The sequence below is a fragment of the Styela clava genome, chromosome 9 (assembly GCF_964204865.1).
Source record: "Styela clava chromosome 9, kaStyClav1.hap1.2, whole genome shotgun sequence".
Classification (NCBI taxonomy): Eukaryota; Metazoa; Chordata; class Ascidiacea; order Stolidobranchia; family Styelidae; genus Styela; species Styela clava.
Window position 1 is genome coordinate 16244430 of NC_135258.1, and position 27262 is coordinate 16271691.

At 33.1% G+C, this 27262-nt stretch overlaps 1 protein-coding gene across 1 annotated transcript in view; it reads right to left on the bottom strand.

Moving 5' to 3' along the window:
- LOC120338701 (ankyrin repeat domain-containing protein 17-like) overlaps nt 1-27262 on the bottom strand; it is a 38791-nt gene that overhangs the window by 4541 nt on the left and 6988 nt on the right. Inside the window, exons 11-39 of the mRNA XM_039406613.2 lie at nt 25156-25277; nt 24342-24467; nt 23701-23878; nt 22815-22982; nt 21321-21424; nt 20566-20655; nt 20368-20467; nt 19957-20031; nt 19089-19147; nt 18946-19006; nt 18254-18469; nt 17588-17730; nt 16286-16431; nt 15260-15365; nt 14443-14598; nt 13774-13901; nt 13189-13363; nt 11755-11955; nt 11231-11372; nt 10314-10533; nt 9667-9798; nt 9368-9514; nt 8089-8323; nt 6822-6945; nt 4030-4227; nt 3386-3655; nt 2261-2380; nt 1044-1153; nt 228-342 (exon numbers count right to left, since the gene is read on the bottom strand). Of these exons, the coding sequence (XP_039262547.2) occupies nt 228-342; nt 1044-1153; nt 2261-2380; nt 3386-3655; nt 4030-4227; nt 6822-6945; nt 8089-8323; nt 9368-9514; nt 9667-9798; nt 10314-10533; nt 11231-11372; nt 11755-11955; nt 13189-13363; nt 13774-13901; nt 14443-14598; nt 15260-15365; nt 16286-16431; nt 17588-17730; nt 18254-18469; nt 18946-19006; nt 19089-19147; nt 19957-20031; nt 20368-20467; nt 20566-20655; nt 21321-21424; nt 22815-22982; nt 23701-23878; nt 24342-24467; nt 25156-25277 (4167 nt within the window). The remainder of the gene's footprint in view (nt 1-227; nt 343-1043; nt 1154-2260; nt 2381-3385; nt 3656-4029; nt 4228-6821; nt 6946-8088; nt 8324-9367; nt 9515-9666; nt 9799-10313; nt 10534-11230; nt 11373-11754; nt 11956-13188; nt 13364-13773; nt 13902-14442; nt 14599-15259; nt 15366-16285; nt 16432-17587; nt 17731-18253; nt 18470-18945; nt 19007-19088; nt 19148-19956; nt 20032-20367; nt 20468-20565; nt 20656-21320; nt 21425-22814; nt 22983-23700; nt 23879-24341; nt 24468-25155; nt 25278-27262) is intronic.

The window sequence follows — 27262 nt, forward strand, 5'->3', positions numbered from 1 at the left end:
TTACACTTACATGGCCCCTGGTTTAAAAACCTTGCCTCTCCCCTGTTCTGGGCTATAGAAGCTCCTTGTCTAACAGTCAAATATGCAGAGCCTTATACGGAGCGAATAGCATATGTATATGTATAAAGAAAAAATTGGACGAAGGGACTTGGTGTTTTTCCATGACTTCTACAGTTTGAATCTAAAGTCAAATACAAACAATAAAAAAAGAGATAAGTAGAATATACCGGGATCATGCATTGGTCTTGGCATCGTCCATAAACTTGCATTATTATTTGAAATATGTTGTTGTTGTTGTTCAGGATGCAGAACTGCGGATCTACGATGATTGAATGCTCTTTCCTGTAATAATGAAACATGTCTCAAATAGAAGTAGCAATCATAAGAAAAATTACAGGAAATTCAGTCTGGAAGAATTTTTCAAGTATTTTAAAGAAGATTGAAGTCACAGATTCATTACATCATTGTTTGCGTAATTTCGGGTACTCCCGTAGTGTGTGTTCGGGTTCGGCCATAGTTTTATTCAGATTTTCCTTATTTTAGTTCTATTACGAGTTCGGGGACTGTCTGTGTTAGCCAAGTGAATATATCTCCTGCCCATAGGTTTCGGTCCCTTTACACAACTTGATGTAGGTAAGTAAGCGAACTAAATTAGTTACCTCCTGGAGCGCCTTTTGGGTTCATTAGAAACAATCATAAGTATTAGCTGTGGTGTAATACCAATGTGAATAACATGACCACATAAATAAAGTCTATCCCAAACAGAGTGTGTGAATTATTTAGTTGTAAAGAAAAAAAATAATAAGGCCATCACTCCAAACAAATCTTGCAAAACCCAAGATGCTTCAATGCTTTAGCAAGAAATCTCAAAAATGAGAACTGTTAATTATTTTATTTTCATGGTAATTTAGTCGTAAATGACCAATTATTATTCATCAATTTTTATCACTCTGTGTTTTTTTAAGGCTTATGTATAAGGCTTATCAGGTGCCTCATTCAGAGCAAACATACACAGAGAAAAAGCTTAGGACAATTAAACTTACAGTTCCGATCGGCCATATTTTTCTCTCTTGTTGAACGTCTGGTGTTGTGTTGTTGTTCTGTAAGTTATTTGCTGTTAACTGTTGTTGTTGGTTTCCAGCAGCAATAGATTCTAAAAATATTATCAGAATTGTATAACTATAGACTTGAAAGCATTATAGGTTCGCATAAATATTGTTATGAAATGCTGAAGATTTTGAAACTGGTGAATGGTGATAGATACATACATATACGCAATATACATATATTTATACGTTCTTCAATTAGAACAAGGCCTCCACAAGCAGTCACTAATTGCTACTTATATATTGTTCTATGTATATAAATCGATGAAAAACAGCGAAGTACACACAAATAAATAGGCTTTTATAATATATTTTGATGTTTCTAGCAAGCTATTCGAGTGCAGAGTTAGGATGAATAATGGAATATGTTTTTTGACATTACGAGAATTATTCTACTAAAAAGTAGACAGCTTTTATTACAGCTTTAGATCAACAATTTTTTGAGATTTTAGAAAATGCATATTTTTTCGAGATTGCGGCCAAGTTTTTCATTTATGTTCACATTGAATTTAAGTGATTCTAAGCGACATGCTGATTCAACAGGAAAAGATAAAATACAATATAACAAATTCAAAGTACAAATTACAGGAAACTTGGTTCGAATTTATAAATAATGGAAGAACAAAACTTCCTTTGGACTTTGTAACTCAACTATGAGCCAATTGGTTATAATTAAGGAAGTTTCAACTTTGAAAATATGGGGATTGAGTCATTGGACAAAGTTCAGGAAGAAATATTGTTTCTAAGTAATAAAGGTCAGAAGGCCTGTGAAGACAAGAAATATGCACACATAATCTCGTGTAGTTTTAAGAGATGAACAGAACTAAATTATGTATTGAATAAACACTTATATATGGGAATATTATAATGTCGAATATTATTACTTCTGATTAATTTGTTTCAACTTGATTGCTTCTTTGCCAAAGGATATAACCAAACTACATATGGGTAAAAAACACATTTCAAAATATTGGAAAAAGTTTTAAATACTCTTATTTGGCCTGAATGTTGAAAAAAAACATGAAGATTATTTTAGTTGAATTTTATTTTAGAGAATAAGAGAAAATTTCAAAAATCATGATTAAAAATTTCCCTGTTAATTTAGAAAAAAAATTCTGAATTGCAATTGAATATGTTTAATAACAAGTTAATACCTGACTGAATATCTTGGTCCCAGACTGATGTTTTCATTTGTTGTTGTTGATTGTTCGTAGAATAACCTGATGTTGGTTGTTGTGACATAAAATTTGAATTCACATTTTCAGAAAGCCGATCTAAAGCAAAATAGGGGAAGAATGACTCATTAGCAAAACAGTCTTTCTCAAGTTTTCCAGTCTAGCATGGGTGTGAAAATAGCCAAGCAATCCCATATTAACAAGAGAGATATATGTACACATAGGTAAACTAACTAATTTGGCCTTCGCAATGACAACAATATTCCAGCCGAATGTAAATTGTATGGAATGTAATATGAATCATATAAATCAGAAATCTTTGTTGAAATATTGCTCTTGAAGGACTCTGAGAAAATTGTGTCTTTCAATTCGTCAAAAACATTTCTACATTTATCAATATTCAATACATTTAAGTTGATTTAAATAAAATCTTTATGTAAAGGTATGAGTACCACTGATATACTTGAGTATTTATGAATTTATTTGCTACTCCAACTAAAGACAAATAATTCCATTTCGAGCATTTATATGAATAGGTCTTCACACTAATGAGAAAACTATGTTTGATATTGAGCACTAAGGAGTGTCTCTATTTACATTAGGCCTCAAGTCATCCTAAATTCCAAACCTATCTTAAATAAATCAAAGAGAGAAAAGCACAAATATATTCACACGAAGGTCATAAGACTATTATGGCCATCATGATATTAGCAAAATTCAAGGATAATATTACAAAATGATATTGAATGTAATAGGAAGGGGCGTTTAAAATTTGTGCAAATTGATCTATTGGCATCGACACAATTTAAAACATATTCGATATTCTATATTCAAAAATATTGTTTTAAAATATATTTGTTATAGGAAAATATTTGGCTTTGACCATCCCTATTGAGACCCGTAGTAGTCACCCCAACTCTGAAGTGATCAAGTAAGGTGTTCGAGGTCTGCTATTTGTATATAACTTTTGTAACTCTGTACCATAAGTGAAGACCACACAGACTTGACAATCTTTTTACATATAAATTAAGAGACCTGTTCGCTGGCTAGAAACATGCATAACAACTTCCTCACTTCCTACAATCAAGTGGTAACATAGCTTACCATTGTATGAATACAAATTAGAAGGCTGAATTTGATTTTGTCGCGTTGGATCAAACGGACGCATCTGTTGTATTGGTCTTGGATGATCTGCTATTGCTGGAGATCGCATTGCAGAAGGTTGCCATGTTGATGTGTCAGTGGGACTGTAGCCCGCTGTGGTAAATGTTGTGATATGGCTTCCAGGAGCAGCAAGTTGTTGTGTCTTATATGGAGATGATTTGAGAGAAATCATGGGAGCTACTGGTTGAACGGGCCGATTCACTGGTTTTCCTGTAATTGGTAAAACAGAATTATAAGGAAAAAAGATAAATAACGATACAGGCTATTTTTCACTGCTACAAATTCAGAATTCATGAATTCCAAACTTGTAAATTTCTTATTTACTGCTAAGAAAATTTATTTAGCACTTGAACTTCTGCTTGTGAATGATTGTACCCAAAAGCTTCAGCTAATTGAGTTTCTGCAAGTGTACAATTACTTATCGAACACGATCTACTTTAGCCTTTATGCGATATTTCATATTCAAAATATTATTTTAGAATATATTTTAAATTTTTTATTGAATGACTCATTTCTGCTAATGACCAAGAAATTAGTTGTAATTCTTTACTTCATTATACCAAACTATTTGGATATAGACTTACCCGCTGTACGAGCCATAAAAGGTAGAGGAGCTGTGCTCATGTGACTAGCAACAACAGATGGCACAGTTGACATAGGTGGCGAAGCTGCAGGTGAGACACTAGTAGGCGGTATAGGCAATGTAGGTGCAGCAGTATTGTCCATCGATTTGATGGGAACAGAAGAAAAGACACCTGGAATAGGGGCAGGAGCCACATTTTCTGTGAAAAATGAAATTTATGAATGATATTTTATATCTTCATATTTAGTATGAAAGTTGTTTTTGGACACAATCTACATATGGATAGTTTTGATTGAATTTTATTATTGCAATTCCAAATTTTCAGCACTCAAGATGGAAGTGTTCCCTTTTTTTAGGCGTACAAGGCCCGGTATTTCACTCATAATTTTTTTTTCTATTTTGATATACAGAAAAACTGTATTGACAATTGAACTCATTATCAATATATTTGAGCATTGCTCTCTTGACGATATTTTAGATGTATATCTTACTTGAAGATAAAAATTTCTGAATTTTTGAACTTGAAATACAAAACAAATTACATTGTCTCATAGTGGGTTTTGAATCAAATTGAAAATTTAGGCTGTTTCTTTATACATACTAAATATTCATGCAATAGTACATAAATATTAGATTATTGTTATCTGTTACTAAATTTGCTCTTATATTATGATGTAAACACAGCAATGTTTTTAATCTCCTACAAAACGATGGGATTTAAAAATTTATAACCAAGTGTGAAGCAAATTTTTACAGCATTAGATTATCCCACAATGGAACATACGAGGTATGGCTAAAAAGAAACGAGACTGACGTCACAGATTGCGCAACACGATTAACCATTGGTAATCAACACTTTTACAGTGTGGTGTAATATGTGTTCTTTGTTCAACAGCTTTTTTGACACAATATCGCAATTATTTTTGCTCTTTAGGAGCCATAGGTGAATGTGATTAATTGCTTGTTGAAAAAAAAATTGCCGTGCGAGATCTGATTGAGTTTTTTGGCGATAGGGGGTTCAGTTGCAGAATGACGATTGAGCAATGAATTAACATTAATTTTTGTGTCAAACTTGGAAAAACGGCGACTGCGACTTTGAAGAAATTGTGTGATGTTTATGGAGATTCTTCCATGTCCAGAACAAGAGTTTTTGAATGGCACAAGCGATTTGTGGGATGCAGGGAGGATGTGGAGGATGATTCGAAGTCAGGAAGGCCTTGCACTTCCACAACTGATACCAACATCGAAAAGGTATCAGTTGTGAGTTCAGTTGTGAAAGGCAGTTGATTCGCAGCGACCGTCGCTCAACAATTCGCGTCATTGCGAAGTTGGAAAAGACAAAAAAAAACGGTTCGCACCAGTTTGGTTGACACTTTTGGCTTGTGAAAGGTGAGTGCCAAAATGGTGCCAAGGCTGTTGACTGAGGAGCAGAAAGCTCAACGATTAAATGTTGCCCAGTTGACATGCATTTTTCCAAGTTTGACACAAAATTTAATGTTAATTCATTGCTCAATCGTCATTCTGCAATTGAACCCCCTATCGCCAAAAAACTCAATCAGATCTCGCACGGCAATTTTTTTTTCAACAAGCAATTAATCACATTCACCTATGGCTCCTAAAGAGCAAAAATAATTGCGATATTGTGTCAAAAAAGCTGTTGAACAAAGAACACATATTACACCACACTGTAAAAGTGTTGATTACCAATGGTTAATCGTGTTGCGCAATCTGTGACGTCAGTCTCGTTTCTTTTTAGCCATACCTCGTATGAATAGATGTTGCAAATTTGCAATTCAAAAATGATATACCATGAAAGGAAATACATAATTACATAACAACATGATATTTTAATTGGAACTTTGTACATTTAACAAGATAGGAAATCAATTATTAAATCACATTTTTCAACTAAATATCATCCTGGATATCATCCAAATATCAATACTGGACTTTGATCATGATGATTTTTAATTTGCAGTCAAGAGAAAAAATATAACTATGAATAGAATGAGCTATTTTCGAAAAAAAAGGGAAGGCCATTTTGAGAAAAAATGACGGCTTCAAATAAAAAAATAATACTTTTCGAACTATTTGAAGAAAAAAGAGCCGTAACCTATGTTATATTATTATAAATACATACAGAATATTTGTTTTAAAAATAACTAAATTTCAGGTTAGCAAAATTAGTATTCATGTTGAATTATGAACCAAATACAACAATTGTTTTTAGATTGTATCTAATACACTTTCACTAAACTGGGCAGTCAGACAAAAGAAAACGAATAAAACTGAATTAGATTATTTTATACAACGTATAATATACACCTTTTGCTACAAAAGAGCAGCAAAACAAACACTTTTATTGTTGAAACACATAGTTATCAGACATAGCCATCCCAGGCTAATAGAATCCGCATTCGCATCCGCACTTTTAGTTTTCTATGATGCCTATATTGTTAGCATATATTCCCGACCAATAGATAGAGAGCCAGATAATAACTTAGACTGCCAAGCACTAGCCAAGCACATCATTCAACTTCGCTAGTTGCCTCAGCTAGCCATAACACTAGTCAATTCAGTGGCATTATTGATGTAACAGTATGTCAAAAGATTTTTCTGATTAATTTTATTACGAAACGACACAAAATAGGATTTTTTGACTACTTTCCAAATGTGAGGCAGGTCACAGATAATAAAGCGGCAGGCCGAATGTGGCCCGCGGGCCTGGCTTTGGACCACCCTGTCCTAGAGTAAGCTTTGTACATAGTGGTTAATTGTATGTTACACTCTTACTTGGTAGTTTTTCTGTGATATTCTTCTCAGTGTCATTTTGTACAGTCGATGATGACATTGATGTTGGAATTTCTTTTGGTCTGCCGATGGGTCTTCTTTGTGTTGGTGGCACTGTTTTTGGGGCCTAATACAAATTAAAAATGAATATTATACATGAATGTCCAAAATAAATGCATTTATTCTTGAATTGTCATTATGAGTAATTCAAATATGCCAGATAGTAAATGGAAAAATTGATCTTGCAGTAAGCATATTCGTGATCTTTGTACAGTGTGACCCAAAAGCAGAACTCAGGTTATTTGTAACATATACTAGATCGAGCATAACCTGTGTTACTGAAACTTTTGGGTATAGTCATGTACAAACAGATGTTAAGAGTGTTAAATGAGTTTTCTTCATTTTTTAGGAGAAATTAGAAAATTTATGAGTTCGTCTTTTTTTTTTTGGTCATCCTGAATTCAAAATCAAAATATTTTATCATGCACCAGGGAAACACCCAAACAAGATCGACTGACAATATAACTATAATACAAAAACTATTTCATGGCCTAACAGAGAAATTAAAAATTTAATTTTTTAGAATTTTTTCCAGTTTCGGCCTTCACTGTAATGAGTAAATCCTCTGCATATAATATGAGTGCAATTATGAGTGAAAAAGTTGAAATACAATCTCTTATTAGGCCTTGTCAGTTATAATGATGGCCAGTCAATGACAATGGACAGTCAACCACACTTCTTATGACAAATTATTTACAATTTTTTTACCCTTTACTTACAGTATTTAAATTTTCAGGGCATTCACATAACAATTTTCACAATGATTTACCTACATTTGTCATAGCAATTTAGGTACAATTTTTATTATGGTTTACTTACATTTTTCACATTAAATTATCTAACAATTTTATAAACGAGAATATTGGTCAGAGACCGAAGACTCTTACTCTATAGAGACACCTTGTGTCCCGTCACTAATTAATTAATAACTCGCTAATTATACGACATAATTCATCAAAAATCAATAGGCTTCTGGTCCGACATATGATGAATGCACATGCAAAATCTGGAGCAGATTCAATCTCGTTTTCGTGAGATATCGCGTGCATCTAACAGACAGACAGACAAATACCTATCAACATACTCACCGATTAAAATCGATAAGTACCGATGCACTTATATTTTTTAAGGCAATTTGCTTACATTTTCAGGGCATACACATATATTTCTAATAGTAATTTACTTATATTTTCCACAGTAATTTACTTACATTTTTCACAGGTGTAACATTCGCTGGTGGAGCAGCCCTTGGTGTTGTTAGTGTTGTTGCTTCCACTGCAGAAGGCTGTGTTGGATGAGTTGACACAGAGTTCGTCTTAGGTGCAGAAGAAGCAAACTTTTTCTGAATGCTTGCTATTATGACTTGGATATCGCAATCAGAATTCTTATCTTTCGTCAACTCATTGATAAGTTCATGAGCATGACGAATAGACTCAACAGGTCCCCTGAAACAATGAAATAAAGAATGAATCAGGTACAATGATTCAGGTTTAGAATTCAAGATACTGAACAAACACGAAATTTAAAATCAAATTAAATTCGTCTAGGAATGTTTGTATGCGAATAATTTTGATATACTACAAATTTATCTTGACTTTAAAATTCATTTCAACTATTAAAATGAGTATCATTTGCTGTGCAAATAGCAGTTCTGCAGAAAAACAACAAATTATGAATATAAGAAAACACGAAAAAAACACATTTTTTATGATTTTCATTTTGGACATCCTATTTTGCAACTGAAATTTATAGACTTTTGTGTTACTAATATGTAAAGCCGGAAGTCCTAGGTTCCTATGTTCTATTTCCCATGTAGCAGATATGACAAAAGTACAGAGAATCAGAGATCATTAAAATTTCCTTCCTGGTTCAAAGTTCGAAATAAATCATCATTATTTAGGACTATGCACCTTACACAAACAGGAAGGAAGAACTTGATCTTTGACCGTTCATTAACTCAATGGTAACAAAGGTCTATAATTAATTTTTTTGAACTAAAACACGTTTCACTGTATCATATGTCATAATTCATCTGATCAATCAAAAACAGTACTACTAGCATTGGAACAATAAAATTGAAATAAATTTTTAAGACAAATTATATATAATAAATAAAGAGTTAGCTTCATAATTGAACAGTTTGAACTAAATGAAGGAGAAAAACTTTAAGCATTTCGGATTGCTTGTAAACAGGCAGCCGAGAATTGAAATGTGCCAATGATTTTAAATACACACACAACATATTCACAAAACATGATTTTTCATCTCACTTAAGCATATTTGTGAGATTTGTACAGTGTGGCCCAAAAGCAGAACTCAGATCATTTGTAACATATACTAGATAGAGCATAACTTTTGAGTATAGTCATTAAGTGTTAAAAAATTGAAAACCAGGGAAACACCGAAACAAGATCGACTGACAATATAACTATAATACAAGAACTATTTCAAATTATCGCTAAATCTGATTATCTACTTTATGTAAATACCTAATTGTGATTGTTCTCTCCAGGCCTTTTCGTTGTTTATTGATATCGATGTGAGCACCTGTGACTTCTCTTATGGCTTTGATATTGCAACCACCTCTTCCTATGACTCGAGATATCAGGTTCGATGGGACTGTGATCTTCTTAGATCTAAAGTAAATTTAAGATGGCTGTGTTTTAAAGAATGTTTGAAAGTTATGTTTGGGAACAGGAGGCGGAAATGCTCAAGCAAAGAGAAATGTTCTGAGGAAAAGGTTTTCACCAAGGTCTCTGATCACAATTGAAATAGAAAATAATCCTACTTTCTGACAACTTCTTTCCATTCTTCGTCTTTTTTATTTTTACTTCTTCCTGGTGTTTGTTGAAGTTGTTGATTGAGTACCGATGTTGTTGATAATGGTGGTTGTTTAGAAGGTCGAGATGCTGGCTTCACTCTATATGGAATTTTGTAATAGTTTACAATAAGGGTGTTCATGGAGTTTTTTACAGTTTTTTTTTACTCTATTTAATTAATACATCTTTATATGTTCAATAATGTTCTTATAGAAAAGCAGCATTTTTAATTTTTGTATCAGGAGGTTTTCAACCCGAAACACAGACTGCATAGTTGGTTAAAAGACATGTGATATGATGCACAATCAGCTAAAAATTGGCCTTCCTGAAATCTACCACAGGATATAAGATTTGGTCAAAAGTTGTGGTAACCACAATGATTGCTGTCTAACATTTTCATATTGAAACTGGCGGAGGGGATTATGACAAACAACGGCCTCTCGAACTTTCCACGCGTAGTCTTCACTCTAGTTCAGTGACAAAGTGCTCATCCTGAATTGGTCTGTCTTAATTAATAGATTTACCTGACCAAAACTAGTTTGCAAAGGTTGCAAATAATTTAACACAGATAAAAAAAATTTGTGTTTATTTTCAAAAAAAAACTTCGATCATTCACCTCACATCTGCCGTTGCATGACAAGCAGGAATTCTCGGCGGTGAAGGTTCTTTCTGTAGCGTTTGTTTTTGTTTGTTACTTGATTTTTTTGATTCAGATGTTGTTGATGACGATTGCGTTGATGTATCATTATTACTTGATGCTGTCGTTGTTGTTAAGATTTTGCTTGCTTCTGGTACGACTGTTGATGGAGGTGGAGGTTCACAAGTTGGTGACCGTACTGACAAGTTGAAGTAATAATAGTAAATGAATAGTAATAATCAAAAGAAGTAAGATTAACATAAGTAAAGATGAGAGATTGATGCTTTTGAATGTTCATTGCGTATGTGATTGTTTGAAGAAATTGATTAAATTTCAGTAATATAATAAGAAATAGACCAAGTTTTTTGTAGGATTGAAGTGATATTGAAAACACTGGAAGCTTTGAAACTAACAGATCAACAATTCATTTACACGCATTTCGGTGGACAATCTTAGAAGTCGAAGACTGTGGAAATATATAAAATTACATTGCAAAATTCTACTTGACCCGAGAGTCTTGCTGCACACTAACAAAATTGCATTTCTGTTACATTTCATATAATCGTTTAGAAAAAAAGTTACAGGAATACAAATGTTTTAGTGTGCAGCTGGACTCTTGCACAAATAGAATAGTCATCTTTATTCTCTTTACAGCATCCTAGCGTTACACCTTACACGCATATAGATTGGATCCACTTGGGCAAAAAGCATAGAGCAAGGAAATTTAGTAAGACTCGCATAATCTCGACCGATAGTTACAAAATGTAATGAAGGCCTTTTTGTTCCTTCTTGCTCAAAATGATAATTTTCCAAATGGAAACCATCCTAAATTATTCCTAGAAGCAAGAATTTTCCAACATCATGTATTTTATATTTCAAACCAAGCATAAATTTACCAGGGATATCATTAGCTTCCTCAGATTCTTCATTCTCACAATCTTCTCTCTCTTGTTTTGTTGATTGCTGTTTTTCTTTTCTCTTTTTTCTACGTTTCTCTCTTTTACGGGCAGCTCTCTCCTTTCTATTCTCCTCTCGGCTCTACAAGCAAACGCCAAAAAGATCAATGTTATTTAAGTAATCAAGAAAACAATTAATAATCAAAACATTTGGAAAATAATAATCTACATAGTGCAAAAAAACGGTACCCAGATCATTCCGGCACACATGCTAGAGAGAACAGAACTATTGAGCAAAGTGTCCTAAATTACTAAAAGATCAGGGAACTGGACACTTGTACCATCGCAGCGTGGTTCACATAATCGCTGGTCAACCTTCTCTACCATCGAGTTCATGCATCAGAAATGATTAACTATTCCCCTACCGGACACGAGGCGGTGATTCGCTATAAAATTGAGTTATCGTACTGCGTCATCTTGGTGCACAAACGTCCGGAGCGCCCATAATAAAACTCTACACGAACCTTTTCTTTGTCAATTTCATCCAGCAATTCTGAAGCATATTTATTTGCTTCTTGAGCTTGTCTTTCTTTTGCAGAAACAATGCAATCCATGCAAGTATGACATCGTTTCTCTAATTCTGCATCAGAAACAGTCGCAATGTATCGCATGCACTCTGTATCAGATGGAAATTGAGACACAAGCTTGGAAACCCATCGTACAACCTAAATACAAGAATAAACAACCTATTAAATAATAAATACGTATTGGGTAGGGCTGGGAATTTCAGGGAAAACACTTTAACCGTTAACCGGGTAAAATTAACCGGTTAACCGCAGCGTGACGTTTGACGTCATAATTTATAATTTCAGCTTGTCACGTCACAATGGTTATAAAGCAATTTCGCGTGATCTTATCCCGGTATCAATCAAAATTATTCACGAATCGAGATAGTACATGATTGCTCTGCTGCAAGAGATATGCAGTGTGGTTCGGACATGTGGAAGTATTTCAGAAAACCCGGTTCCGTTATCAAACTTCATTTATGTGACAAATTTTCAGTGTTTGATGTACAAATTCTACTTCGAGATATCATCAAGAAAAACGGCATCATCTGCGCACTTGTTGGATGAGATTAAATATACGATTTTGCAATAAAATCGTAAACAATAAACTGATTCTGAATTTATCATTGTGAATTTTCATAATCAGCAATCTCGGTAGTTCAATTATTTTTCACATTTATTGAGTACCCACACATTTAGTGATATTCTTTTGAAATAAACGCCACAGGAGATAAATTTGCGATGACGTTATTTGTACCTGAGATGTCAGTTAACGGTTAAAATAAATCGTAACCTATAGCTTTAACCATTTAAAATCGATTAACCGGTTAACCATTCCCAGCCCTAGTAATGGGATATCATATATACACAAATGATATAGATTCAAATGAAGCATTTACCAACAGGAAAGGATTTTTTTGTTGTTTTCAGGGAGGGAATACAGAAATATTTCTTTGTCCCCGGTATAGAAATATTGTGATACATTTTTATGTTTACATTGTTACACATTTAAACTGTACAATAAGCCAGAGTTCGAGTTGCGTTTAAAATAAGCTAATTTTTTTTAAAGATTATACAAATAACAATTTTATGCATAGTGAAGGAGGAATAAAAAGATCTAAAATAGACAAAGTATGTGTACCAAGATGGCGCATAACCTGACAACCCTAACCTGGTACACATACTATATTCAGGTTGTGCACCATCTTGGTGTACATACTTCGGGAGCACCGCTCATCTTACGAAGCTCATTTCAGAGTGAATACGCCTGAAAATGTCAAGATTCTGGGATCAAAAGAATAAAATTCAATTATTAATTACGTTGTGAATATAAATGAAAAAATATGGAAAAATGAAACAGGGACCCTCCAAATAGACAACAATATAACCTACCTTGATGTGTCCTTTTCTGAATGCAGCCATGAGTGGAGTTATATTTCTGTTATCTGCTGTGTTCAAATCAGCTCCATTTCTGCCGAGCAACTTAGCAACATCAAGATGACCTCCGTTACATGCAAGCCAAAAAGGTGTATTGCCTTTCTTGTTACGAACATCAACAAATGCCCATCTAAACAGCAGAAATTACATTCAAGATTCAAATACAAAAGGAATTGACAGCTTGGTTTCGTTTCAGTCTATTTGAAACTGCGCAAGAAATTTCTTGTGAAGTATAAACGAGGCAATGGAGGCATACCATAAATTTTTTTATTTGAAGTATAAACGAGGCATACCATAAAATTTTTTATTTTATCAAAGCTAACTGAGAAGACGCAATATTGCCTTCCTTATCGCAATTTGGTATTTTGCATTCAATTTAAGAATTCTAAAATAGTAAATCATTCTGAAAAGCCAACCCCAGTTGAAAAATTTCATTTGCCTAAAATCATATCTACAACTCATTACGACTTCTTTATGGATCTCAAGAGTAATGACAAATGAATAGAAAAATTTGCTCGATAAGTTAAAAGTCTATCTTACCTTGACAGAACCAGTTCACAAAATCTGACATGTCCTTTATCAGCAGCAATAGTCAAAGCAGTATCTCTTGATGAAGGCACTGGTGCAGCATTTACATCAGCCCCTTTCTGAAGTAGAACTCGACCAACCTAATCAAGATAAATAGAAAACTTAGTCAAGGTTACCAGCAGGGGTGTGAAGGTGGCGAATATTTACTCCAGATGCCCAACTTCAGGCCATCTCAAAAGCAGCCTCAGCTTGGGAAAAAAATTTTTGATAACAAAATATTTGTCCAATGCAAGCTTCCTTTAACTCTGTTAGGAATGTTCAGTCAACTAAATAATACAATTCAATTTGCCTTAGATTATTATTAATGAATTCCAAGATACTCGTCTCTGTATCCAATATTAATAAAACAGGCCAAAATCTGTTTCCGCAGCCCTGGTTATAAGCTGGCTTTCTTGTTTCTATCTTCACATAATGATCCCCCTAATTGACACGATTCCTATTTTAGTTACCAGTTCAAACACAGAAGGGGAATAGCTAACATGGGGAAAAATAGAGATGCATACCGAATAATATTTATAAAGGAAGACAATGAATTGCAAGACCAAAGCAAATAGCCTATCAAAACCTACGACACTGTAATAGCAATAAGAGGTTGTAAGACATAAAATATCCAAAACTTACTTCAGCATAACCTCCTGAAGCGGCTTCCATCAATGGAGTGAGTCCAGTTTTGGCTCGATGTTCAACATTAGCTCGTCTGTCAACCAACAGACTGACAACTTCGTGGCGACCTTGAAAGCAAGCCAAGGTCAATGCAGTGTTGCGATTGGTCTCAATCTGGAAAATATCATAAAAAAAAAATAATGTTACAGAACAAAAAAGTATCATTTCCATGTAAAATGACTTTGGGTTGACTGCAAAATAAGCTCCGTTTCCAGTAAAGCAAATTTTCACACTTATCTGAAAACCTGTTTGTTCGAGTTAAAATTTTCAAATTTTATTTCTGTATACATTTTCAATATGCATGGTTTCAACATCGTAGGCTACATGTAAAATAACGAAATACTGAACAACAGGTCAGTAACAGGTTTTCACCAAGTCGCAATCAGAACTATTTTTCGCCTGAGGCAGCGTTTCTTATGCAGGAGAGAATTCGTCCACAGAGAGGTATTTTGTTCTTTTGAGTAAGCAATATTGTATTTGGTTTAGTTTCACTCATATTGTTAATTTATGTTGTATTATTGCGATACGGATTTACATAAGCAAATATTATATACTTTTCAAACTGTGCAAAAGTTGGGGTATAACTTGCGCATTACACTAGCTAATGATTCATTAAAGATTGAACATAAACAAAAACTATAGTTTTTATTCATAGTGAGGAAGGAATAAAGAGATCCAGTATGAGAAAAGTCAGAAATTTATTGATTCAAGTTGTGTTCTTGTAAATCGAATAAAATTATGATGACTCATACATTACAGATACTAAAATTCAGACCTGAGCATTGATGTCTGCTCCCATATCCAGCAGCAATAATACAGCATCAGTATGTCCGTTCATCGCAGCCAACATTAGAGGTGATATTCCTAATTTACTTCCAGTTCTGTAAAAGATTGTTATACAACATATATTAATTAAGACTGAAAATATATGTATAGAATCTGTCTGTATAGAATCTTTCGTTATACAACGAACATTATTTCATTTGAAAAAAAGCTTGATAACTGTGAGTATTGTTGAGCACACCTGACCCTAAACTCCAGCATCAGACTGGTGTATGCCAACCATCTATTAATCAACTGTTGAAAATGCCTGGTCAAAGTGACACCTTTAAGTTTATGCTCAAACTTCGTTCTTTGTTGACATTGACAGTTTAAAATTCTGACATAGAATATTCAAAATTTGAACTTTGTCCTTGCCGAGATTGGAAACGCAACCTTGGCTCCAATATTGATAATAACATACCAAACTTATACTCACATACCAACCCCATGGCCCTGGTATTTAGATGAATATATCTCATTATTTGGACCAAATTAAAGACCCCCCCCTCCAACATTATTATAGGGTAATTTTTAATTGTCATCACTCGTCATATCAAACACATCTACATTTTAAGCATTTCAAAATACTTTTTATTGAATTTACGTCAGTTTCAATTTTCAACTATACCATTTCTGCAAGAGGTTTTTTCACGCTACATCAGTGGTTTCCAACTTTTCCATACATTCCTCCTCCTCACCTATTTTGAAACTCCTCATTCCTCCCCCCACTATGCTTAAAAACTCTGTTTCCATTTGTTGTTTAATTTTAATGGACAATTCATTTTGTTAACTGTCCATCAATATGCATTACAAAAAGTATAAGTGAAGAATATTTTTATATTACTCTAAAAAAAAAGGAAGTTTTCTCCCAATGAACAAAATGAAACACAACACAATGGAATACCTTCCCGGTTGGGAAACGTTGCTCAATATGATTAAAGTTAACGACAAAGTATTCAAAGCTAAGAGTCGTACTCACCGTGAATTGATTTCTGCTCCAGCGTTCAACAGTAATTCGATTATTCTGACATAACCACCAGATGCCGCTAGAGACAATGGGGTATAGTCTGATACGTTTCTGTGTTCAATGTTGGCACCACGTTCAAGAAGCAATTCTACGACTTCCTGGAATGTTGAAATTGAACATGAAATGAGAAAAATCTGAGATTTAAACATATAATATGCTCTCCTGAGGTAGGCTGATTATAATTCTGCAGTGATGGCCAATAACGAACCAATTGGTTCACAATTAGGAATATAATTTTGAATATATTTTGAATGAATCAACCCATTACAGCTTGATACGTTTACCAACATGAAATGAGAAAAATCTGAGATTTAAACTTATAATATGCTCTCCTGAGGTAGGCTGATTATAATTCTGCAGTGATGGCCAATAACGAACCAATTGGTTCACAATTAGGAATATAATTTTGAATATATTTTGAATGAATCAACCCATTACAGCTTGATACGTTTACCAACATGAAATGTGAAAAATCTGAGATTTAAACTTATAATATGCTCTCCTGAGGTAGGCTGATTATAATTCTGCAGTGATGGCCAATAACGAACCAATTGGTTCACAATTAGGAATATAATTTTGAATATATTTTGAATGAATCAACCCATTACAGCTTGATACGTTTACCAACATGAAATGAGAAAAATCTGAGATTTAAACTTATAATATGCTCTCCTGAGGTAGGCTGATTATAATTCTGCAGTGATGGCCAATAACGAACCAATTGGTTCACAATTAGGAATATAATTTTGAATATATTTTGAATGAATCAACCCATTATAGCTTGATCTTAAACCTTCAAAGAGGTTAAATTTACACAATTTTAACATATATAAAAAAAAAAATAATACGGAATATTCCTTACGGACACTCACTTAATAATATACTGATCAGCATAGTACTATATTTTGACCAGTGCGCAAGCGCCAAGGATGTTCAAAATGACATGAATATTCAAAATAAATCATGAAATATATATATTGAGTCTCTGTATTTTTTGTTGAACACAGATATTTTGTATTTGAAAGTAATATTGTGGAATGTTTTCAGAATATTAGATTTTTCGGTTTTGGTTATCCCTGCGAAAATCTTCGCTCAATTTATTTACACCTAATCTTGGGTGTTGTTCACCCACCCGGCAGGCTACTTCACAATTGCTTATCAATTATTGTGCGTTTGCATGTGCACATGAACTGATTAACGTCATCAGCCAATGTTTTCTTATTATGTGAATCAACATACAACCATGTAACGTACCAATCTTCCCCCAGAACATGCAAGTGATAATGGAGTATCCTTTGTTCGAATGCATTGAGATTCAATATCAGCATTTGCGTCGAGTAATGTTGATACGACACCAACATGACCAGCAGTTGCAGCAAGAATGAGAGGAGAAAAACCTAAAAAAAATAGAAGAATAGTAATTGATTGAAAGTTACAATTTCACACATTTGAATAAATATTGTTCAATACATGGAGCTCAGTTTAAAATTACCCATTTAAAAAAACTTTGGCAGTTTCTTCAAAATTTCAAATCCAGAAGAGTAAAATTTTTTTTTAAAAATATCATTGTGTGGTATTTTCAAACTACTCGAGACTTAGAGTCAAAATTTTGAATCTTTCTCAGTTGGGTGTCAGACTTATATTAATGAAAATTGAAGTCAAAACATCAAAATGCATTAAGTTGGATAAGCATTCTCAAAAACAATGAAAGTCAGACGGCATACACCAAATTTTTTGTTTTCAAAATTTTATTTTTTCAAAACATGGAGCTGGAGTCTAAATTTCCTACAACCGCGTTAGCCGCACCTCGTATTTCATGAACTTTTCTTGCAAATGGCAACAAAACAAGTAGAAAAGATACTGACAAATAAAATATTCTATTATTCTACAATATATGTTATATAAAGTCACAAACAGCACCTTTCTTATCTCTATGTTCCAGGTTAGCTCCTCTGCTAATTAATAACTGAACCAATTCGCGGTGACCACCAGCACAAGCCAGAGTGAGTGGAGTATCGTTGTTAGATTCTGTGTAACAATCAATGTCCATTTCAATACGAATGGCTCTGTCGTCAGGTTTGAGCAGCGAATTCTCAGGAACAAAAGGCGTCGGCGTGACAACAGTTTCTTCATCAGCTGAAAATCATAGAATATAATTTCAGAAACGACATTTTGGAAACAAAAATTTGTTTAAAGTGAAAATTTATTGACAAGAAAAATCTGGTGTGGCTCTGGATATTCATTCCAATAGAATACCGGTAATCCAATTCAGAATGAAGTATTAAATTAGGACATGTCGAATCCCCTGGCTGCAACCAGTAGTCGTATTAGTCCAGAGCTAAGAGTCAGTGAGATAACTATACTGGTATCACAAGTTCAATTCAAAACATCACTACAATACAGTCCGGTAGACAATGCCGAATCATAAAGATTCTGGCTCTTCCAAAATTTTAGCTCCCTGTGCATCAGCGGCAGCTTCGCAGTGAAAGCGTCGAAATGTATTATAAAAAGGGGATAAAAAAAACAGTAAAACATAATCCTACATATTCAAAATAAAGGCAAGTTTGAATAAAATCTTAAGAATTATACAAAAACAAAAATACTAATCTCACTTGCTGCAAATTCATCAGTGGTGTCTTGAGGTGTGGAGTAATGCTTTGATTCCATTGATTCCTGAATGAAAAAAATTTCTAATTCTGGGTATCTAAATTATAACAATTTTTGGGCATTATTAAATGCATTCTACTAGACTTACCATATCTTGTAATGCTGGAGATGGAGAAGCAGAATCGTCGAGTTGTAAATTTTCATCTTCTAAAGAATGAAATTAAAAACTGAAACACTAGTTACATTTGAAGAAATCTAGTTGGAAATTGATGTATAGCAAAAGGTTATACCAGACTATGTACAATGTCTAACTAGCAGACAAAATTACAAATGACAAAGGACATGTTACAAAGTTGTCGAATCTCACATTGTTCTGTGTTATAGAAGTTATGGTTCATCATGATATAAATATACAGACGAGTAGCAACAGGGAGACCCAAAAAAACATGACCCCCCAAAAAATACATAACCCACAAATTTCTTAATTATCTCTATGAAAACAAAGCAATATATTTAATAATTGAACTGTGCTTGTATTCAACTATATCCAAAAGTTTCAAAACTTATGTTCTCTCTAGGGTTCTGTTCAACTACAAACAGTCATGGCTGTTACTTTACTAGCAATCAAGCAGTGTTACAGAAGAAAGATGGAATACCTGTGGGTTCAAATCCAATCAAAGACACAAAAAATGAGAAAAATAATTGATACTGTGCAAGGTGAGCACCACTCAGTAAAGGAATTATTCAGAACGTGAGAACAGATAAACACACAAAGCCAGTAGGTTTAAAACTCAGGTCTGCGACCCTTTAGTAAATCAGGTTTAGGACACAAACATCAATATAAAATATTTTATGAAAGCCGGACAACATATAGCTTCCAGCTTTTTCTTACTGGCAACTCGTACAATAGCTCAGATATCAGTCTTGTTTTTTTCTGAGTGAGTTACACCAGTGACCGCGCTTTAACATATTTTATAGAAAAAAACTTCTTTGCCAATTATTAGGTCCAAAATTACCATCACTTGTCGAACATTGTTCTTCTTCTTTTTGAAAATTGTAACCGCTGATACCATCGCCACCATCTGGATTACCTAAGTGATTAAAGAGAAAGACGTGTATGATATACGACCATAAACATGAACTAAGATTGAGCAATGCAAAAATTTGAGTGATTCAAAAATGTTGAAGCAATACGATGAGTAATAATGTTGTTACATTGTAATGCAATTTTATACAATTGGGAAAAAATGACTTCCAAGTGGTATGAGGTTCAAAAAATAAAATTGTGAAAAATGATGAGTAATGAATCGTTTTTATTTATCTCATAAAGTATGAAATTAAATTATGTCTTTCAAAGGTAGCAAGTAATTCAAGAACTCTTTACACACACATCAAATATGAAATAACATAGGATTAAAGTAAAATACCCCTTGAAATGTCACATTGGTGTGCAGTGTCCGGTAGCGAATGAAAATTTGAATTCACTTTGAACTGACGTGTCGCTTTCTCTTGTAAATTCAACTCGACCTGTAAGGGAAATGCACGAGATTAGTTGACTTCAAAAAAGGAAACATTGAAAATAAAAAACTTAATAAACACAGAAAAAAAAATGGGAAAAAATGAACCTTCTGAAGTTCTTCCAGGATTCTCTGTTTTTTTAGAAGTTGTAAATCTTCATCAGCGCACATTGCTTGAATCTTCGATCCAAGAGAGTTCTTGAAAAAAAAAAAGATTTGAGTTTGAAATGGATGTTCAGTTAATAGTAAAGTAAAAATCCTCTATAAACGCTACATATAAATATAGGCAAACGCCTCTGAAGTACTTGTAACTTTTATAATATTTTATTCACCATTGCAAGTCTTCAAAACGAACTCATATTTGAACCATAACTTCAAGAATGGTATTTAATTTTCATTACTAGTAGACTAATGTCAAGCTGTACTTACTGACCTCTAGATCTCCTATATTAGCACACAAGGGAAAATGATGACAATTTAGATACATTCCAATATTTCATGAAAGGGTTTTTCATATTCATCCCGGAAAAAGAAAAACCGACAAGACACCTTTATTGTTTGGCCTATTATGACCTCAGTTTTTGAAATGGGATTAGGTAACCAGTTATTTGTTTCAGATGCATAGACTTGGTGGTGGAGGAAGTTATATCCAACCAGCAATCACATGAACCACCCTACGATGGCGAGGAGTTTTGCAGTCCTCATGCACAGAATTATCCCCACTGAGATTCGAACCTGCGGAAACCATACAGGATAAGCGAAGGTGTGATGGCAATTGTATTTCTAATGCTTAGCACGATGCACTAACCACCAAGAAGTGATAAACATATTTGAACATATATAATTATAATATATATACATACCTGTGATGCTTCTAAACACTTCATTTTTGCATTAATTTCAATTGCTTGTTTTATTCTTTGTTCAAGTTGAGTTAATTTTGTGTCTGATGACAAATCTGCTGTTTCTGTTGGAAGTATGAATTATTAACAATGGTACAATATATGTGATTAACTTATACAAATATAAGAACAATTAGGACATGTTGTGGTGTGTGGGTGAGAGCTAAAACACAGCAGTGGACAAGCATCTATTAGGCTTGCACGTAATTTACGTATTTGAGAAAATTATTTTTTATTATGTGAGAAAAATTAGAATTATATAATTTAATGACCAAATATATTCGCTGAATATTGGTTTATTATTAGGCTTCCCGCTGCTTGTCAGCAGGGAACCTATTGTATTCCTGTGTTTTATTATTATTATTCATTTATTATTATTATTATTTTTTTTTCAAATTGGTCCTACAAAAACTTGAAATTCACCTCAAATGTGCAGAAGTTCTCAGCTAGCAATAAAATTAGGCTTCCCGCTGCTTGTCAGCAGGGAACCTATTGTATTCCTGTGTTTTATTATTATTATTTAATTATTATTATTATTATTTTTTTTTCAAATTGGTCCTACAAACTTGAAATTCACCTCAAATGTGCAGAAGTTCTCAGCTAGCAATAAAATGCAAATTTTATTCATGACTGACCACGCTTTCACGCTCCAGTGAGCAAAACGCGTCTTCAGTTTTTTTGCGATTTCTCAAAATTGATACATGGTATTGGGTTGAAATTCATAACAATGATTAATGGACATGTTCCGGATACAATATGTCAAGGATACGCATGAGTGACCTCGGTGATACGCTCCAGTGAGCAATATAGGATTTTACATTTTCATCTTCTTCTCGAGAACGACACTACTTAGGGACTCGAAATTTACATCACATGCAGATAATAAGTGCCCCATCATAAATTGCAACTTTTATGCATGAGACCACGATTTCAGGCTCCATGGCTGCATTACGCGGAAAGCCTGTTAAAGCTGCAAGCAGCTCTAGTTACATTTGCAATTCAAAATGAGAAGCAAAAATAAAATGTGACATTCTAGCAATTTTAGTCCATAAATTCCTTCTAATTGCATCATAATTCGACATAATTATGGCTGGTAAAAGACAACTGATTTAAGATAGTTTACAGTGATAATGAAATCATTTAACCACTTTTTCGATCTACAGTCATCATGGACTGGGAGCCATCTCATGGTCTGGGTTTGAAAGCTGTACCTGTTTTAATCTTGATTAGTGCCTTATCCTTATGACCCCTTTTACAATTGACTGAAAATTACAAAAATCCAATTTTCTCAAAATCTTAAAATGTGAGTGTGACATAAGCAAATTAAATTATACTGCAGCGAGTTAATGATCATGTTTTGGCTGAGGTTTTGAAATTGAACAATTTGAAATCCTCCAAATGATTTAACAGCATTTCTTTGAATTCTACAATACTACTATACAAATAGAAAGTCACCTGATGTAACAGCAGTAGACTTTAGCAAAGAAGCGGCATCTTGTTCTAACTCAGAAGGTTGCGAGTTTGAAACCCGACTTTGTAATGGTTCGGCTAAATTTTTTTCATTTTGAATAGATTGTTGATAGTGACGACATATTTTTTTCATGTCACGTAGTTCGACGGTTGCTGTTAAACAAAATTTATGATCAAGTCAAACATGAAATAAACTGGAAACTTGCCGTACATATCCTTGTCCTGGCGGACCCTTCATGTGTGTTTGGTTACCAAGTACAGCTTCATCAGTTGTTTTACTACTCAGCAATAGTTTGTTTGGGAATGTAAATAAAGGCTAAAAATCCGTTTCGGTTTAAAAATTCTTGAATAGGTAATATCAGATTTTCAAACTATCATTGGAGAGGAAAGTCAATCAGATAAGATATATGCTGATCGTATGGCAAAAAGGAAACGCTCATGCGCTTGCCGCACCATGGTAATAGATAATTTTTGAAAGAGTCTTTCAGGTTTTATAGACTCAGTAGTGGAGTAATCCATAATTGTAATGTACTTGTAAAGAAGCTTGTAATGTACAATAAAAGGTGCTCGCCAGGGTGCAGGGCAGTTGTTAATTTACTGAATGGTAATGTTTAGGTTGTATTTCATTCGAGGTACATGCTTGACTGTTGTGTGTTCTACTACTGACGTGGTGATGTTATATGATGAAAATGTGTCAAGAGTCAAGACTGGTTTGTCTTTAAGCAAGATATATATTACAAGAGTTCTCACGAATAGCATGCTCATTCACCTTGCTCCTTAAACAATCATGATTGGGTTCACTACCATGTAGACTTATTCTAAATCCTGTTGACACACACCCATCTCTTAACAAATGTATTCCAAAATTTACCTTCTATTACGTTAGGCTCAGGTTCAGCAACCTTGCTTGTTTTGCCTGGTGTTGAGAGTTTCAATGTAAAATCATTCTCGATAGGAGCCGTATCTGGTTCTTGAGGAGGAACTATGATTGGTAATGTTTGAGTAGGAACTCGAGGTACTGGTTGTTCAGGTGATGGTGAATTATTTGCCTGTAAATTTAATAGGAGTTAGTAATGTAAGTGTTCAAAGAGGATTTTTGTTTTTTATATCGGCAATAATATATTACATAGAAAAAAGTCAATTATGCAAAAATCAATTTTAACTTCGTATAATGTAAATACCTTTGCGCTAGTAATTGTTGATATAATTTTGGGTGCAATGTGAAATATCAATTAAAGGGTATTTCTTATCTGGCTGTGGTTAATTATGTTTATACTACAATAAATTCCTGTCTTAAGTACAAATATCATACATCAGCCAAATGAGTTTTACATTTGTCATAAAAAGACTTTGTATCTAATCAAAAAAGCAACAAGCCCAACCTCATAAAAATACTAAATAAATATCTCAATTACCACAATATCATTGAAAGGGCCAATTTTAACATCAATTTAAAATACCTAAATTCTGGGAAAAAAATTTGATAATTATTAACAGCTAACAAAAACATACCTGAATGCTAGCTTGGTGTCTTGATGTTGTTTTCATATAAATTTCAGGAAAATCCAACAAAAGTTGAACGACGCTTGTATGACCACCCTTAGCAGCTTCCAGTAGCATGGTAGATCCATCTTTAAGCTAAACATAAATATTACTTACTGAATTGTTTTCATTTTAATTCTATGCAGTAACATATAATATGTTTTCAAAAAGAAACTGTCGTTATTCAGTCTTATCTTCACATTGGGACAGAATATGGCAAGTTTTAGATTTGCTTAAAGAAAAGTAATCTCTGAGCACCTAAACTTTAAATGGCCGAGAATTCTGATCAGTGAGTAATTGAAGCTATTCAAGTCAATAGAGTCCTAAAACAGCTATGAGGTAGTTCGTTATGAATAATTTGAAATTATATAAAATTGTTTGTTAATCTAGGTATACAAATTTTTTATACCAATTTTTTTTTATCTCCAACACCCAATAATTGGATAAAAACAACAAGGCCACATTATATAACTATTGTGAAATAATACTACACTATTTGTTATTTTCCACATCTTCCGACAAAGGTTCCATATATTATCAGTTTTATTTGGGTGAGGATTACTTCTATAAATCTAAAAAGAGTATTTATCTCCTTTTGTAATCAATGGCAATTTATACTTACGTGTTCTGAGTGAAAATGCTTCACAAAAAAATTGACAATTCAGGCAACTAAGAACAAGATTCTAAATCTGTATTCAAAACTCAAAAATTATATTTTGTTTCATTAAAACGACTCAGATCTAATTGCTAAAAAAGAAAGTTGTAAAAAGAAAAATTTTCATACCTTATGTGTTGGATCAGCTCCTTGACATAACAACAACTCAACAACAGATAAATGGCCATATACACATGCTAATGATAAAACTGTGTGGTCGTTGTTTCGTGTTCTCTTGTTTACATTTGCACCTGAATGGTAGGAACATAATTCAAATTATAATTTGAAAAATATTAACAGATTACAAACGGCAAATATAAAAAAAATTTGAAATTTTTAAGATGGTCTCCTTGGACTTTGATAATAAACTCATCATCTATATACATTATTAAACGAAGCAATGATGGCCAAATAATAAATAATCGCATAAATTACTATTACATTCTGAAATGATATTTCCAATATAGAAATTCGTGTATATTCTAAAATCCGAAAATAAACATAACAGAATGTTGAGATAAAAAACATCATTTTAATTATGTTCTTCTCCTTTATACACAATTTATTAAGAAGTCAAAAAACTTTTTTTTGCTCTGGCAGTGAAATGTTAAATACTCAATTTGAAAAATTTGTAGTAATCCCAAAATCTGAAATTAAAAAACCATATCGAATTTATATAATTTTGAATGTATATTGTGAATATCAGATCCATCTTATACATTCCTGTATGAAAAATTGTTACTATTCAATGTTTTATATTATTACAGAATTAATTAATATTGCATTCACATTATAAGGAGTAGTATAGGAAATTCCAATAATCACCTAATTACACCTTTAATAAAACAATTACTTAGACCGCCTAAAAATCCGAAATCTTGTTACACAACATGCATAATTTAATTATAGTATAAGTGGACAATAATTTTATTTATGTATTCATATTATTCACTTTGTGTCACATGAACAATAAATAAAATGCTAAGATGAAGGATTTCGTAATACCAAGACATTGTCACATGACAAGAATAAAATATGTTTATAATGCAAATTTAGCTGCACAAAACTCATTATGCAACAATCATATAAATAGATCAAAACTAACTAATGATTGGTGTGATGCATTAACTCAGTTATATTTACGATGACAATATGGTACATAGTTATCTGTTTATAACTCTATAGATCAGGGGTGTCAAATTCGTGGGTTTTCGAGTTGCCGCATTGCATTTTGGGATTGTTCAAAGGGCCGCAAACAGTTTTTGATATATTTTGATAATGTATACATAATTTTCAGATAGGTTTTCAGTTTGTGATACATATTTCCATACACATTGTCCACACCTGATGTAATTAAACAGCCGAATAAAGTTTTGTTATTTTCTCAAATTTCAAATGTCATTTACATATAAATTTTTGCATTTCATTTCTTATTGTTGTATTTATTCCAAAAAATCATAAATTTTTATCAACTATCCAAAACATTTTTGAACAAAGTTTTGATAAGAAAAGATTAAAACATACACTAAAAATGACTTAACCCAATTAGACCGAAAATTTACAAAAATACTACAGAATACAATTCAATGTTTTTTTTATTACAAATGTCCTGACGACATCTCTTGTGCCACCAGCTTACTAGTATCAGGCTAAAATGAGTTTACAGTAATAACTCTTAACGAGGTCACATGATCGTCGGTTTATTTGGATCCTTGAGAATGTCAGTAAAGCAAAAATATTACGCTTATCATTTCATGTATAGATCAGTAAACACACAAATGACTGACTTTTCGGACCAGACATTTCCCGCCACATTTCGCGAGATTTCCTACTATTACGTGGCATAGGGCCGCTTGAGTTATGATTGATATTGATTTTTAGTATTCAGTAACTAGGTAGTTGTATAATTATAATAATATACAAATACATAAAAATTTTATGTTCGAAGTTGAGTTTTAAATTTGTCATTGTATTCTTTCATTGTATTGATGGAAATGTGACAAACTAAACAATGTGCTAGAATTTTGAGAAATGTAGAAATATTGCAATTCCTATTTTTCTTCAAAAATGCCACCTTCTTCATGTACTTTGCGTTTCATTTAATCCCGGAGGTTTTTTTCTTTTTCAAGTATTTTTGCTAGCTTGAGGTGTATTTTTAAATGGGTCAACATGAAAACAAAAAAAATAATTTTCCAAAACTACTTTCAGTAAATTATTGTTTTCTGTGTGAATAATC